The sequence below is a fragment of the Melospiza georgiana genome, chromosome Z (genome assembly GCF_028018845.1).
Source record: "Melospiza georgiana isolate bMelGeo1 chromosome Z, bMelGeo1.pri, whole genome shotgun sequence".
In the NCBI taxonomy this organism is placed as follows: Eukaryota; Metazoa; Chordata; class Aves; order Passeriformes; family Passerellidae; genus Melospiza; species Melospiza georgiana.
In genome coordinates this window covers 74,498,724-74,515,251 of record NC_080465.1, presented here as the reverse complement: position 1 = coordinate 74,515,251, position 16,528 = coordinate 74,498,724, and the positions used below count along the sequence as shown (strand labels likewise).

Genomic DNA, 16,528 nt, shown 5'->3' with positions numbered 1-16,528 from the left:
CTCCTAAAGAACAGTGTAAGCACAGGCAGATGGCACAGCTTATGAAGTTATTTTTTATAAACTTTTCCATGTTCATACATGCAGCTTCAGAATCAAAAATCCCTTCTGCAAATGTATCCCAAGTCCTTCTCCCAAAAGAGCTCCCTAGACAGGGACATACTAAGAGTGTCTCAGCACTCAGCTCCTGTGTTATCCCCTGAATAGGAATGCCCAGAAGATTTGGGTTGAAGTGGGCAGTACATGCCTGCAGCCAGACACATCTAGATGAGGTGATTTGGCAGGGTACACTTAGCAACTGAGCCCCAGTAACTGAGGGTGCTCAGCATGGCCCCCTTAGGAGGCAGGGAACCCTGGCTGAAGTCTCTTACTTAATAGAAATGCCACAACTGGGATGACCTAAGTGTTTGCAGATGGACTCTGATAGCAGCTCACCCAGCAGAGGGTCTTTTGCACCAGTGCATAACTGTTTCCACATAATAATCTGTGGTTTTGCTGTCCCTTGAGCACATAGATATTTCCTTCTATGTATCCTTAGTATGACTTCTAAGATCTGCATCCACTTAGCCCACTGTAATTTCTACTTACTCCTTACATTACTGTAATGAACTTTGCCTTACCCATGTGAAAAGTCTTGGGTTTTTGGGTTTTTTTGATTAAATTACTTCTGAAATTGCCAGAACTAGTATTTACTTAGTAGGCAGGGGTGGAAAACAGCAATGTTTTAGGTGCTGTCTGCTTTGGACATTTTTGCGGGGGACAGATATTCAACAGAGAAAACAAAAACCACAATGAAAATAATGCTTTTTTATAATCTGTGGATTTTTTTATACAGAAAAGAGAAATGGACAATCTGCTTGAATTCCAGTTTCACAAGAGCTTTTTCTGGGTTTCATTTGGAGTAAAACTGAAAACACTCCAGAGGTTTTCTATTCTACAAAACCATGGTGCAAACAGGGAATAAATGAAAGAGTTCTTTGCTAATCTTTTTGAGAGGGCTATCCAGAAATAAAGCTCCTTCAAACACTGTTAGCTGTTTGACACTTCCAAAGCTGAGAGCACAAAGTGAATAATTTCATTATTTCTTCCAGACAAATATTTGGCAAACCGCACTCAAGATTTGGATAGAAGAGTTGTCAAATGTTAGCCAGGGACAGTTGATCTGCCTTGACCATAGTGGTTGTCTCTGTTAGAAATGGGCACAATCACTTCGGACAAATTTCATGAAAAAGCACATGAGTTCTGTGTACTTAGACTGTCTTGACTTTGGGTCCTCATGAAAGTGTAAAACATCAAGGAAGGATGCAGGACTTCTGCTGCTGGATGATTCTCTGCCCCCCCTCCTTGGGGTGTACACATTGCCTATCCAAAGGGAGAAACGTCTCAGCCATTTCAAAGAATTGTTTGGGATGCAGCATGATGCTGCTTCTCAGTCTGATGCTCAGCAATCCCATATTTGATTAGTAGTCGTAGTTCACCCCCTCCTGTGTCACCTACAGCTAAATTACTGAACAGCTCTGGGCCTGCTTCATCACTTAAGGCTAATAAGAAGTAAGGGGAAAGCAGCAGCTGTAAGGCCTGATTCACTAATGCTTACAAAGTGCTCTGCAATTATTAGGCAGAAGCAACATATTATTGCTTGGTATTCCTGGAAAGCCAAATCGTCAGCAGCATGTTTACCCAGAGGTATATGCGAATGGCTCTGGTGACAAAGAGCCCCAGGAACAGAAGTGTTTTTTATGCTGTGAAGCTGGGTACAAGATAAAACCAGCACAGCAGGGAAGTCTGCACAAGCAGGGTCCTTTGTGAAGGAGAGGGGCTGCAGGAATTGTCCACAGGGGCCTCTGCCAGGTGAAGGTACTGGGAGAAACCTTCAGAGGAAGGCTGCAGAAAGGTGTGTGATTAGAAAGAAGGTCCCTTGAGGTTTACCCTTCTACCAGAACACAGAGATAGTGTGCTAGCACATCTCTGGGCCTGCACAAATCACACATCTGTTCCACTGGGTGTATCAATGTGACCTGCTGCAGGCAGCTCCAAAGCTGCTCTTCAGAGCAGACTCATGTCTAGGACAGGGCACATGCTTTCTGGAGAGCAGGCAGACCTGGAAGCCTGAGCAGAGGTAAGTGCCTGCTTAGCTTGTCCTGTCTGCTCTCCCAACAACCCACCAGCACTCCTACTAGGGCATGCAGTGGAACATGCTGTGCTCCTGATCCCTCTGGGCGCTGCTCTTTCCAGTTCATGCACATGTACACCAGCATGTGTGGCCTCTTTCGTAGCATCTCTCCTGCCTTTACCCACTGAAATGTGCTGTAAGAGCTGCTAAGGTGGAACTCTTTAGGAGTCTGTCCTGCTTCTTGCTGCTTTCTTGGAGAAAAATTTACTGCCATCAATAGGCCAGCACATGTGGGTGTGCAGCAGTGAGAATTAGTGAGAAGGAAGAACATTTTGGAGTTTTGACCTTTGCTGAATCTTCTGTAACTTTGTACCCCCAGAGTATGATAGAAATGCTTTCTAGAACATTGTCCTCTCTCAACTGCAGTTCTGAAGAAGATCTTCTCCCACATTCCTCAGCATGGAAATTCCTGGGGTTGACTTTGCCAGGCAGAATTCTTTTTCCACCTGAGTGCTGCTCTGGGCTAAGAGAAGCTTCAACTACAGTTTAATTTACTGAGCTAAGTAGTGGTGCTTCAGTGGGATATTTGCATATTATACCATCCAGTCCACAGCCCATACTGGTCACTAATCATTAGTTTTGTTCTTTTTATCACATAATCAGGGAATCACAGAATGGTTGGGGTTGGCAGAGACCTCTGGAGCCCCAGGGTGTTTTTACAGTCACAACTAACTCCATTCTGCAGTGGTATTCCAACTCCCAAAGCCAGTCTGAGAATGTAACTTTCCCTCCAGTAGCTTCTTTATATTTACCTACATTATGTCTATTTACATCTGTCTTTGGTCTCCCACCTTGACTGTAAACTCTTTGGGACCCAATCTTTTGGCCCTGTGTTCACCACCTTGCAAAGCAGAGTCATGATAGTTCTTTAAAACTCTGCTGAGAACAGAAACATGGGGCAGTTTTCTCTTCGAGCAAACTGCTTACTAGATGTTGCTGGCATCTCAGAGCCCATGAAATTGAGAGTATTTTGAACTGAGGCTGCTCTGGGGATAAGATGTTAAGAAGCCAGAACTGGAAAGATGAGAAGTTGCTATTCATTAATGTGGGGCTTTAGTTAGCTCCCTGCGAATATGAAATATCCATCTTAAATCACACAGGGTGATTTAACTAAACACTATCATTTAAGCTAACTGTGCCAACTTTCACCAAAAAACACTGGCCCTGAAACTCAAAATTTTCCAGGTCAAGTGCACATGTCAAGGTAATGTACCAGTGGCTCTCAGTTCCAGTGCACCAAAGCATCAGTTTCCTGAAGGTTTTGTGGAAAGCACCACGTTAGCAAATTGCCAAATGTGAAACATTAAGCAACTTCTGGGCAGCTTTTTAAAATTCCTCCATAAAATCTGCCATTTCAAAGTACTGAATGTCTCTGTATTGTTGCTGCAAAGCATGCTATTCATGTGGAATCTCCTCTGCCTGCAGAGTGAGCTGGTTCACATGGATGTCATCAAGCTGTCAGCAGATGAAACAACGATGCAGGGGCCAGAGGGGCTGCAGCTGCAAACGCTTGGTAAGAGCCCAAGTCCTTGCCATGCTGATTAATTACTGACACAAAGCCTCTCATCAGTCATTCCGGGAAATTAAATTGGGAACAGGGTGTTGAGATGGAAAGGAGCTAAAGGAGGGTTACGCCTCCTTGCTTTCATCATGCACTAGGGCAAAGTCTGTCTGGAGCAATGGCCACTGAGTCAAGTTTTGCAGGTTACATTTGGCCTTTACGTACATAAAAAGATGAATTGAACATTAATTCAAGAAATGTCCATTTTACTGGGCTATCTCTGCGTGGATAAAGCACATACCTGTTTGTGTCAAAACTCAGTTTTGTTCTTTTTGTCAGGCATTGATCTGGACTGGCAGAATCAAGGTGAAAAGCAACCTCTGCCCTTTACTGGGTGCACAGTTCACCCAGCCAGCTTTGGGATGTGTCTCCTTGAGTTTGGGCTCTGTAAAAACAGTGTCTATTCTGAGCTACTATGTTAGGCTCCTCTATACAAAGTGGAGTCAGTGCAGTCCTTCCAGGCTGAATCCTCTCATCCTGATCATCCTGCGCTTGAGACAGGATGGGATGAGTCAGCTCTGGAGGTCCTAAGCCCAAGGAAGTCCTTGAGGAATCCTCTTATCATCCTTCTACACCTGCTTTTGGCTGAGAAGATGGGACCTCTGTTTGGAGGAGAGCCTTGCTCTGCTTTTAAGGATTGCTGTGTTTCTAGGCTAGTAACTGCTGAACAGGCTGTGGGAAGCTTTGCAGTGCCACAATAGGTTGCAAGAAACCAGCTAAAGCAGCACACTGCAGAACTCTCAGGGCTTTGGGATTATTTGTTACTGTTACTGGGAAATGGATTTTCAAAGACTTGTCTTGAATATTAAACAATCTATTTGAATGTTAAAAATGCAGATGGTATTAGAGAGTTGAAATTACCCTAACAATTCCTTTGAGAACTACATTTTGTTAATGTTAAAGACATAATGCTTGAGACGACTGCCTGTGCAGAAAGTTTCTGTAACTGTGAGCCTTGTCTGCTCGTTCCTGTTTCTCATCTGATGGTTGCTGTGGGTATCCCTGCTGGGAGGGACAGCCTCAAGGAGCTCTGGCACTCCACAGACATCCCATCTTCTGTTCAAGAACCCTGCTGAAATTTTCTTTCACCAACATGTGAAATGGCTTTCTTGGATGGTGATGCATCTGCCTCAGGAGCAGAAGCCACAAAATCTCAATGAGTCACATCCTGTTTGTGGTTGACACCTGTTTTAAACATAGTTCACAATGTTGCACAATTCAGGGCTTTTGACATTAACAGGATCCTTCTGTCCCTAGCAGAGGATTTCTTCCCAAATCACATTCTTTGTTATTGGCTTTACTGAAGCGAGCCTGCTAAATGGATTCTGAATTAAGGGGAAAAAGAGTACTGGAAGGTATGGTGGGGTATTTTCTCACTGGGCTCTTTTATGCATAGGAAACCACTTACATTTTTGTGAATACTAAACAAACAGAAAAGATCTATTCTTCCCCAGCAGGAGGTGGCCAGATCCTTAGAATATTTATGTTTGCACCAGGTATTTTTGACTCTCAGTAAAATGAATCCTAGGCTAAAGTGGTTTCTGGTAACCTTTTGGTTCTTTCAGTACCCTTTTACATATCTCTGGGGTAGCTGTTCAAATTTTAGGTCTTGGGGACATGCATAGCTTGGAAAGCTCAGCAGAAGGGGTGTCTGATTTATTTTGGGAGCTTCTGGCTAAGAAATCACTTCTGAAAACACAGGCAGTGTGTGTTTACCATAGGCAGGAAGCATGTTTTGGCCAGCTGAACCAATTCTCTATGTGACAGACCTTTTTTTTTTTGTTAACAGGCAGTGGGATATCCTTTGATTTTCACAAAAAGATAGACTATTTGTTTCTCGTTGGTACTGAAGAGGGCAAGATCTATAAGGTAAAAAATGTTTCTTTATGCTTTGTTTTACATCTTCTGACCCATGTGTGTCTTTGAGGCTCATCATCTGAACTGTTTGCTCAGGTGATAACAAAGTACAGCTTCAGAGCCTGGTCCTGCCCTGGGATGCCTGTGGTGAGCCTGAGAGCAGAGCAGCACTGCAGAGGGTCACAGGGAGCTCTCTGAACAGACCCAATTAAGACCCTATTTTGCAGAAATTTTTTTCATGCAAACTGCATTCCAGAAAATGCTTGGCAGACTGCAGCTGTGCAAGTGAAGTGCTAAGTAGGATCAGTGCAGAAGTTAAAAGGCGTTGATCCTCTGTCCCCATGACTGTGGGGAAATGGCAGGAAAAATATCAGCTCTTTTCCTTTTTAGACTTGATATCCTGGGAGCAGTCAGGCTAATGAAGCCATATTTCCTACGGATTAGCATCCTACAGCCCTTCCCTTCCACAATCACATAGAATTATAGAATCATTTAGGTTGGAAAAGGCATCTGAGATCTTTCTAGATCCTTTCCCAGTCCCACTTTCTTCTTGCTTTCTTCTTGGTAGGAACCTCCAGTCCATCGCTACGTATCCAAACCTTCCTCCTGGTCGTCCCATGCTGTTCCCAGCTCAGTGATTCCCACCTCCAGCTATAACCCTTTTTTCCTGCTGACCACCTCCCTGCAGTGCCCTGCTGGTGCCTTGGTTCCCAGTGCCAGGCAGGAGCTGTGAGCCAGCCAGCTCCAGCCGTGTGCTGAGAGCAGCAGCCCCACTGTGCTTGCCCTTCCCACACTGGGGACACTGCCCAGATGTTTTGTCCTCTCTGGCCATTGCTTTTCACAGAATGTGTAAGACCTTAATGTTACCACATCCCACATGCAGCCAGCTTTGGCTGAAAATGCCAGTGAGGGCAAAAGTTGTTTGTGAAGAGAGATGAGCACACAGAAGGACACAGGCATCATGTTTTCTTGTGAAATTGGGTTAAAAATAGGAAGTTTTGAGTTCTGCTGTATTTAGCCTTGAACATAAAGCCAGTAGTGCCTTCCTAATACAGCTGTTATTTGCACAGCATTCCTCTGAGCTGGCTCTGGGGCTCTGTTAAGTCTGTAGCCACAGCCCTTCATCGTGGGGGGGTGGACAATCAGCAGGAGGCTGACCTGCAGAGCAGATGCATCCAGCCATCCCTAAGGATGATCTGAACTCCTCTGAACTCCTTCCCCCATATCCCACCTGCAAAATGAACCTGTAACAGATTAACTACCCAAAGGAAATTTTATCGTGAAATCAGTATCAATAATTTAGGCAAGACATGCTTAACAAATATGTATCCTTTGCATAGGGATGATGCTGATTGAAATCTCTCCCTCTGCCAGGCAGTTTCTAGGGAGGATTTCTGAGCAGTGCTCACTTGCTTTGGACAAGATAGGTACAGAAGGGAGGTGGGAGGAGTGGGCAGCTGAGCTGTTGGCAGTGGGCAGTGGGTAGGTGCACTGTTTTTTTGTTGGTTTCAGAACACAAAACGTCCATACAGTCATGTGCAGATGTTCTGAGTAGTCTGGTCACCCACAAGAGTTGGTACCCTGGGTATTGAACTCTAAATTGGTGGATACTGTTGTGTTTAGTCTGATCAAAAGGTAGTAAGGAACCACAGGTTTTAAATTCCTCTGTGTTTGGGTGAGTGATGGATGTAGGTGAGTGTGGCAGTGGGTGTCAGTGTGAGATGGGGGCCATCCGGAGAAATATTCAGGATTGTGTCCTGGCTGAGTTACGCAGGAAATTAAACTCTTCATGGAGGAGCACTGGTCAGGAGACAATTTGGCATTGAAAAAGCTGTAGGTATTTCTGCCTTAGATAATTTTCAGTGAAACTAGAACTAGGATGGTGTTTTAACATAAGAAGTGATCCCAGCCATGAAGCCATGCAGACATCTTAGCATTCTTGTATGGACAAATGTGGAGAGATACTGATACATAATATCTCCCCTTTTATTGTCAGGGTTACTGCTAAGCAACATTCTTGCATTGGTGAGCCCCAGTGAAAAGTGACCAGTCTCACGTTGTGCAACCCATCCCTGTAAAACCTCGCTGTTCCCACAGGCAGGAAGAACCTACCTTCAATCTGACACTCAGGGTCACCACAGGGAAGAGAAATCTTGTGTGTAGCCTGAACAGGCTTTCACAGTATCTACAAAAAAACATGGGGGAGAGTTCACCCTTAGCATCCCCCAAGAGCTTGCTACAAGCAGTTTCAGAAGTTTTGGGGTCAGCTGCTGCTCCAGACAGTTTTCAAGGAATACCACACACCTTCATCACGTACTTTACTGAAACACTGCACATCTGAGCCCCTTGCTGGAGCTGCCCATGGACTGCCTCCTGCAGCCTTGCTCCACTTGGATATGGGGAACAGGGGCTGTCCCACAGCAGCCTGAGCAGCTCTTGGGTCCTGTGGCTGCCCTGAGCAGGAGTGAGCTGCTCAGATCTCTGTGCTGCTCTTGCATCTGGAGTGGGATGGACAGACTGCTCACGTGCTGTCTGAGTCAGGGATCAAACACGGGCTGCTCTCCCCACGGGCTAAATTTTAGATTATTTATTAAATAAATTGGAAAGTGAATTCCGGAGAAACTTTTTTTTTTTATTTCCTGAGAAAGCGGGCATGCCCACCAATAGTGTGATAATATGTTAATTCTTTAGCTGCAGAACAATTATGGTGAAGTTCTGAAAATGGCTTTGTTAATAGTGTTTCTGAAGCCAAGAAATCATTATCTAAATTACACACAGACTAATCTATTGCCCTTTTTTTGTAGAGGAGAAACTGTTTCTGAATTAATATGATTCTGTAACGCAATTCTGAATGCTTTCTTGCATATCTTACTTGCTGTTTAGGAATTGTTCAGCTTGACATCAAAAAGTATGGTCTCTGAGATTCGTGTTGAAACATTGTGACTCTGTCTCTGGTCAGAATAACTTCCAATAAACAGACTTTCAATAGAAAAATTGTGAAGAAATTTGAATACACTCATATAAGAAAGGCTTTGGCTTTTTTTTCAGTGTTAGGCAGTTTTCTTGAGAGTAACAAATGAATATAATAAAACCTAGTGCAAGACTGACTAGAAGAAAAAGGTATTCTAATTTTAAACAAAACTAATTTCACTCATACTCATTCTCTTATACTACTTACCAGAACATTTGTGTCTTTCTGTTTGGGACAGGACTGTTATTATTATTATTATTGTTAATAATAATAATAATAATAATAATAATAATAATAATAATAATAATAATAACGGTATTGACAAAGGATGGTGGTTGTTGAATCCTTATCACATCACTTGAGATTTCCCTAAAACTGGATGACAAACTGTTTTCTGAACAGGCTCTGACTTCCAGTGACCCTTTAGTAATAGAGAAATAATTTGCCTCAGTGTTTAGCCTTGCTTTGTATTAGGCAAAGTTGTTTTCATTGTCTGAATATTTTGTGATTTAAGTTCTGTTCTTCATCTTCTCACAACCTTATCTTTGGGGCTTCTGTCTGTGTTCTGTCTGGTTGTCTAGTCCCCGAACACACTGAATTTTTCATCAATTACCATAGGTTCTTTCTCTTATAATTTCCTACTGTTCTTCCCTATGCATTCACGTGCCTTGGTTTCTACTTGTGAGCCTTTCTGCAAAACTCAGCATTTCTGTTACAGATCTGTACAAGCAGTCACTGAGCTAAAACCAGGAGAGCATCTGGTGTAGCTGGTGACAGCCTGTCCACCACAACATGGGACACATTTGTGTCTGGTTTCTAAAGAGCCTCTGGATGTCCTGAGAAAGTGCCAGTGTTGGGCAGTACTGCCTTTCTGTTGCCGGATACAAACCTTCTCTGAAAAAAAATTGCTCTTGGATCTCTGTATTGCATAGATTCTCTGTGTTCCTGTTAGTGAACTGAAGAAACTCTGCCTTATAAGGACAGTAATAACCACCAATTCACCAGGTATGTGGGAGAGTTTTGTGTCAGACTACCGTCTAGCGTAAACTGAAGTGCTGTTGATGAAGATTATTCATAAGTTTTGTGTCCTCAGAGTTCTCCTTTTCTCACAGCATTCCTCCCCCATGTTTTGTAGCCTTGTCAAGAGTCATCTTTGACTGGTTTCCTGTATTGCCACAGACGTATTTTTGCATTTCTGTCTCATCGTAAAAATACTGTTTACCGTTCAAACACATCTGCCATCATTTAAGTAGGAGAAAAACACTCCCAGCAAATTTGAGCAGTGCTCTAGAAGATCAGAGAGGCTGCACAAACTCCTTCTCTCCGAATCTAGTCATCCTCTTCAAAGCTCTCCTGTCAGGACTTGGGTGTCACATATTCCAGTGGCTCTGTTTTCATACTGACATATCTAATGATTGTAGGGTTCTTGAACTGAACAGTAGGGAAAGACTTTGCCAGCAGTTCTAGTTAGCTCAGAAACTGGGGTTTTTTTTCGTTAAAGTCATACTACTTTTCTGAGCTTTTTCTCAAGTTTGTGGTGTTTCTTCAAAATGCATCTTGGGAAGAAAGCAGCCCTGTCTTGCACTCAGAGATAATGATAAGGGTTGTGGTTAATGTGGTGTGGGGCTGGCAGGCACTGCCAGAGCACAATGGATGCCTTTAGGCTAAAGCACACATGTAAGTTCATTTCTCACAAGGGACACAGGTGGGAGTTTGCGCTACACAAATCTTTTTGCTGCTGATTTCATAGAAAAAAATTCATATCCCTTTCCTGTCATGGAGATTGCAAAGGCAGTTCTGTAGATCAGCACATCCCAGAGCAGGATGGATCTCCTGTACCAGTGCCCAGAGAGTTGCACTGATCAAGGGCTTAGCCCTCACAAGCCTTTGAAAACAGGACACTGAGCATTACAGTTCTGTTGGAGGCAGACAAATCTGGTTAACATCTCACTCTTCAAAGTTCTCAGGTATTAGGGACATTCAATCCACACACTTGAAAAGACAGATGGACAAAGGAGCTTCTCTCTTGTGTTAATTACTTGTGACCCATCCTGTCTGTTTCCAGCAAAGTGACTTTCAAAACAAGCCAAGTACCGATTTTCCTGATGGCTGAACATTAAGAATTATGAAGTAATGTTACAAAACATGGCATTAAAGGAGATTTCTGTCCCACAATTAAATACAGGGGCAGCAACACAGTGCAATAAACTATTAGCAAGCTATAGACACTGTCAGTAAATCTCAATGGGACAGGAGCCACTTTCTTGTCTCCATTTCCTTTCACAACAAGGCTCTCAGGGATGTAGGAGCTGCTACTGTGGAATGGTTTAGCAGCCTTATTCCAGTGCCTGCATCAGTGAGCAGTATCCAGACAGTAAGAGTCACTTGTGATAAACAGTTAAGCGTTAAGATTAGTTAGATCTTTGGTTTGCAAGGGTTAAAGTCACGTAACACTTCAGCAATCTGCTGCTTGTGCAGATGCTGTGCATTCAGTAGGGAGTAATGAAAAGTCATTGCTGTGACAGTAGTGAGGAAACTAACAGAAAATCCTGAAACTAACTCCAAGCTGCTGTGTGAATACAGCTTGTGTGAGAACACAAGCAAAAGGATGTTTCATGTGAGATGGAGTCTCTGTTGCTAGTAAAGAAAGCCTCTGACGTGCTTGGAGGGAAGGAGATTTGGGGAAGATAACCTAAAATTTCCATGTGCACAGAACTAACAGGATCTGGATCAAGTCCCCTTGCAGCCAATTAGATTGTAACTTCTCCCTGCTTCATAAGCTCACACGCAAAGTGACTTTTCCAAGGGTCCCAAATGTTTTCCTTTTCCAGCTCTTAAAGACAACCTTCATTTTGCAATTCAGCAGCACCCACAGCTGTGATGCTGCTGGTCTGACCCTTGTGTGTCTGTGTAGGCATTGTCCAGCTCACAGGCTGCTGTTGGCTGCCATTCAGTGGGGCCCCCTGGGCTGGCAGGGACATGCCTGAGCCCTGGACAGCCTCTGTGGTTCTCACACTGCTCTGGGAAGTGTGAGAACAGAAAGAGCTGCAGAGTCATACAATGGGGCAGGCTCTCTGAGCAGGCTGTCCAGGGTGGTGACAGGAGAGGACTGACAGCATCTTTCCAAAGTATTTACAGTCAAAGGGACTGGTAAGACATTCTTGTGCTGAGAGCACTGTTCCTGGAGGCTTTAACTGTGGCACTTCAAATGCACACAACGCTGTGAGGATTTGTGCTTCTGAGCAGAGCACAGTACTGTGAGCACACAGTGCTCCTGAGCAGCACAGGGACGTTCTCCCCTGCCTTTCTTGTGAACCTTTTAGGCAGGAGAAGCACAGCAGGAGCCCAGGCTGGCAGGAAGGCAATATAGCTCCCACAGTGGAGAATGGTCTCAGGGGCCTGGTTGTTTAAATCCAACCAAACAACTTCAGTTTCTGTCTCTGTGTGTTGCAGGGGGGACCAGGATGTTGCCTGCAAGTGGGGTGAAACAGCATGTGCTAAATTATTGATTTTCTGTAGCACCTCTGGGTACAGCCGCCGCTTCCCAGCCATCCCAGAAGATCCTGAGAGGCCGTACAAGTAATCAGAGGCATCTTCCAACATGAATTTAAGCTTCAGGAGGTCTAGCTCTGATTACTGAGTAGTTCTTTCCATTGCAGTGTTCAAAAAATTATTCAAACCAGTTTCTGGATGTGTTTGAAGCCCATCACATGGCTGTGGACACAGTCAGCTGGAATCCCTTCCATGTGAAAGTCTTCATTTCCTGCAGCTCTGACTGGACAGTCAAGATCTGGGATCACACCATCAAGTAGGTCCTGCTGGGTCCTGGTGTGGGTGAGGAGGTCCAGCCTGACATGCCAGCAGCACACATTGACCCTGTTCATACTTTAGCCTCAGTTTCCTTCCCAGGTGTTGATGTGTTAATAATGCTAATTGTTTTTTATTTTTTATACTCAGATTTGTACCCCCAGGTATGAGATATAAGATATAGCATCGGCTGCTCCAGTGACTTGCCAAGCAACATAGTCAGTCCAGAGCCTGACTGCTTTACTTCAGCTCTGGCTTCCTTCAGGCAGGACCTACTGTGGCAGAGAAATGCTACAGAGAGATGTCAGAGAGTGGTTTCTAGGTTCAGGGACCAGAAACCTCCTAAGAGCCAGAGAAGAAAAAAAAACAGATTTGGAACATTTTAAAATACGGACTGAAGTTCAGGGTTAGTGGTTAAGGAATGTCTGGTTTCAATCAGGAAATTGATTTTGTTGTAAATCAGTCAGAGTCACATATTTCCTGTTGCCAATACTGCTCTAATATTCAATGTTGTTGTCAGAAGTCCAGATAATTTTTTCCCATATGATTATTAATATTCAATGTTGTTGAGGAAGTCCAGATAATTTTTTCCCATATGATTATTAATATTAACCAGAGAGACTCCATCTTGCTGTGTGTGTTGGGAAGAAGTTTTCAAAATGCTTTCAGAAAGAAAGAAAGATGCTGCCTCTCTTCTCATTGCAGCAGGTGAAATCCTGACCCATTTGTATTGGTGCTCAGCTTTGCCTTTGGCTCAGCCCTGGCTGATATCTGACATAGAGAAATACCCCATCTCCCACTTCTGCAACAGGCAGGTGTTCCTGACTCAGTGTTACACTTCCACAGTGGCATGTGTTTACATGAATTCTTCTCTCTGTGTCTTTTTTTATAGGACTCCACTGTTTGTCTATGACCTGGCTACTGCTGTAGGGGATGTTGCGTGGTCTCCTTACTCCTCCACGGTGTTTGCTGCAGTCACCATTGATGGCCAGGTGAGAGGCTGGGAGCAACACTGCTCTGATTCGAGCTGAGAGAAAGTCAAAGGAGATTAGAGCTGAGCATGGGAAGGAGCCAGCCCAGTCCTGGCCAGGCATATCAGGGAGCCACCAGTAGGAACCCACCCTTTCCTATGCTTTCCTGCCTTTGGCACACACATCCCTGGGCATTAATCTCTCAGTCCTTCTCAAAGTGGGTGTTTCAAATTCATACAAGTCCTTCCCTGCTTTCCTGTTAACCATGTGAGTGCAGGTGTGCAGCTTGCACATGGTTATGCATGACTAAAACACTGAATTCCCTCAGTATTAAATCCCCGGTACATCCCTGGAGATGGGGAGATAATGTTCCAGATGAGATCTCCCCTATACAAGCTGACATCAGGGCATTGATTCTGAGCTTTAAAGGTGTAGAGCAACAATAGAATAAAGTGGTAATATACTTACACGGATATTTAAAAATCATTTATAGTAATATCCCAGGGTCAACCCATAGAACTTTATTCCAGTTAGATAAAATCAACATTTTTCCACCATGTGAGGCTGTCTCTAAGAGTAATAGTTTGGTAATGAACTCTGTAGATCAGTCCTAATACTGGCATGATGGCAGTTTTATTTTTGCCTCTAGCCATGTCTTGCAGTAGCTCAGATGGTTAATTTGGGCTTGGCAAGTAGCCAGGACATGCAGCTATCCATCAATACTTGTTGAATACTGTAAGAGTGCATTGCTCTAATACCATGAGCTTTATGTTTAGCTGCTATAAATTAGAAAGACTGTGCAGTTTGGCCAGAATTGCTCCAGCAAAAGGATAGCCTTTATGTGTCCCTATCATTGAATTGATGCCTTGGCTACTTTATTGTAGTTTAACCTTTATATTATAGCAAGAAAATAATTTCACTGATACACTGGCTCAGGCTGTGAATTTGTCTCTCCTAAGCAATAGAAATCTCTTCACTGTGTCACGTGTTCTCCCTGGAAAGCTCAGGATGCCACAGCCTAGGAAATGTTGATGCTCTTCCTTCCCAGCCAGGGTCAGGATTGGGTCCTTCTTTTGTGAATCTGTCTGTCCCCAGTCTCCCATGCACCAAATGAAGGGCCTGCATGGAGGCAGTGAGTGTGTTCAGTGCATCAGTCACATCCTCAGGCTTGTTTTCCACAAGTGACATTGTGTGTGCAAGAGTTCTGCTGGCAGTCACAGTTTTGGTTGAGTGCTAGGGTAAGCAGGGCTGAGAGCTGTGGGAATCCCAGCTGAGTCCTGGTGCCTGTGGGGAAAAGGGTGGAGGTGTCTGCAGGCAGAGATATGTGCTGGGCAGCATGAACAGATGGAGGGTAAACACTGTGAGTACTTGGATTTCATAGTTACGTGGTCAAGTTTTGGCAGTGAGTTCATCTCTAGAGATGCCTCGTGCCACTTGGGCTCTTTCTCAGAGCTTTACCTACTGCGGAGAAACTGTTGTGGTCCTGGCAAGAGCTGGCACTGTGGGGTCTTCCCATCCCACCCTCGGCTTGTCCTAGCCACATCAGCCACAGCTTCCATGGACCTGGAGTCTGTGTGAGGCTGCGGATAAGGCAAAGGCCTGTTTCAGTTGGCTGCACTGCACTAGGGTACCTCACTTGGCTATCCTTGGATCTAATTCAGTAATCCTGAACAGAACCTAATGTAACAGGATCTAATTCTGCTTTATGCCTTGTACCCCAAACTCTGAGGAGAGTGGCCAGCAACCAGGATCAGCCCAAAACTGGGCTGGCTAGCAGGAGAGGTCCAGGCAGGAGCTGCTTTCCTACTGCAGCAGGCTGGCCAGGGCTGATGCTGACAGGAATATTGGGTCTCTGTGTTAGCCACCAACCATGCTGGCTGCAGGAGGGTGTGTCTGAAACATAGCTTAGTTGCTATGGTTGAACAGAACCTTCTAGATCTGCAGTGGAAGTGGAATAAATAGTTGTTTACAGCTTTTTCTATTCTGGACATATTCCACTTTGTAGCAGAGTGCACTTGTGAATAACTCAGTGCTTTGCAAAGGGCAGGCTCCATTAATGCCGGGGAAAAAAATCTGCATTAACAAGATGTTCTACGATTCTCCAGAACAGAAAAATACAGAACATGAAGCCAGAAAATAAAACATTAAAGCCCTCCTGTTTGTGAACAGCCTCTGTCTTGGCATCTGCACATAATCATGCCTGCAAAATTTGAAGGTTGCCTGGAGGTGGTTTTAAAATCAGGCCCTAATTGCAGTCTTCAAGAGATACCTGGCACATTCTGTAATACACTTTTCCTTATTGGAGCTCATGCTATATGTCCAAAACATGTACGAGCCTCTTAAGATCGACTTGGAAATTGGGGCATTTTAGTATATAAAAATCTCTCAATCCCCATGAATCCAGGAGGTAGGGATTTAATAAAAGCTGTAAATATCAGGGTCATTATGATAAAATGTGTTTGTTGGCAGCTGGGCATCTGCTTTGGACAGCACTGCTCTTCATAAATAACCCAAGTGTGCACATTCCACTGCTGGTGCAGTGGATAATGACTGCTACTATTGCTCTCCATCATGTTCTGGTTAATTTCCTTAGTTTCCTGCTCTGCTTGCTGATCATTTTATTTCAGAAAGATCATAAACAGAGATTCATAAAAGAGAACACCTTGTGTTGGAGATGGTAAAAGCCTGTGAGGAAGAAAAAGACTAGCTGGGATGAGAGACTCACTTTGGAAATAAAAAATAATTGGTGGTGGATTTGAATATCTGGACATTTCCATTTAGGGTACAGGAAATGTGGAGATACTGGTCAGCTTATTGTAAGGACAGAGGGCAGAGAAATTGAAGGGATTTAATTCAATCTTACAGCATTTAGAAGTATTTGCTTTTGGGAGTTTGCTGTAAGTCCATCTTAAACTTACATTTAGAGTATAAAAAAATAATTGAAACATGTAAAACTGGGATTCATTCCTGAAATTTTCTCTTGGTCTTCTTTTACTTTACTTTCATTAAAGAAGGAAATGATGTTGACATTTTCTACACTTCTGTGAGTGCAGAATTCATGCATGAATAGTTACACCTCTTAAAAAAGCCAAAGATTCATATCACAAGTGTGCCCCTGGCTGGATCCCAGGCTGTGGGCCATAGCTGCCCTAAGCAATGGGTGTGATGGTGTGGTCAAGCTGGGCTTTTTC

At 43.9% G+C, this 16,528-nt stretch overlaps 1 protein-coding gene across 2 annotated transcripts in view; it reads left to right on the top strand.

Annotated features, from left to right (window-relative positions):
- Window positions 1–16,528, top strand: part of DNAI1 (dynein axonemal intermediate chain 1) — a 135,738-nt gene that overhangs the window by 81,091 nt on the left and 38,119 nt on the right. For both annotated transcript variants that reach the window (XM_058043987.1, XM_058043986.1), the window contains 4 exons: window positions 3,596–3,683; window positions 5,521–5,600; window positions 12,219–12,367; window positions 13,259–13,358. In XM_058043987.1, coding sequence (XP_057899970.1) covers window positions 3,596–3,683; window positions 5,521–5,600; window positions 12,219–12,367; window positions 13,259–13,358 — 417 coding nt within the window. The remainder of the gene's footprint in view (window positions 1–3,595; window positions 3,684–5,520; window positions 5,601–12,218; window positions 12,368–13,258; window positions 13,359–16,528) is intronic.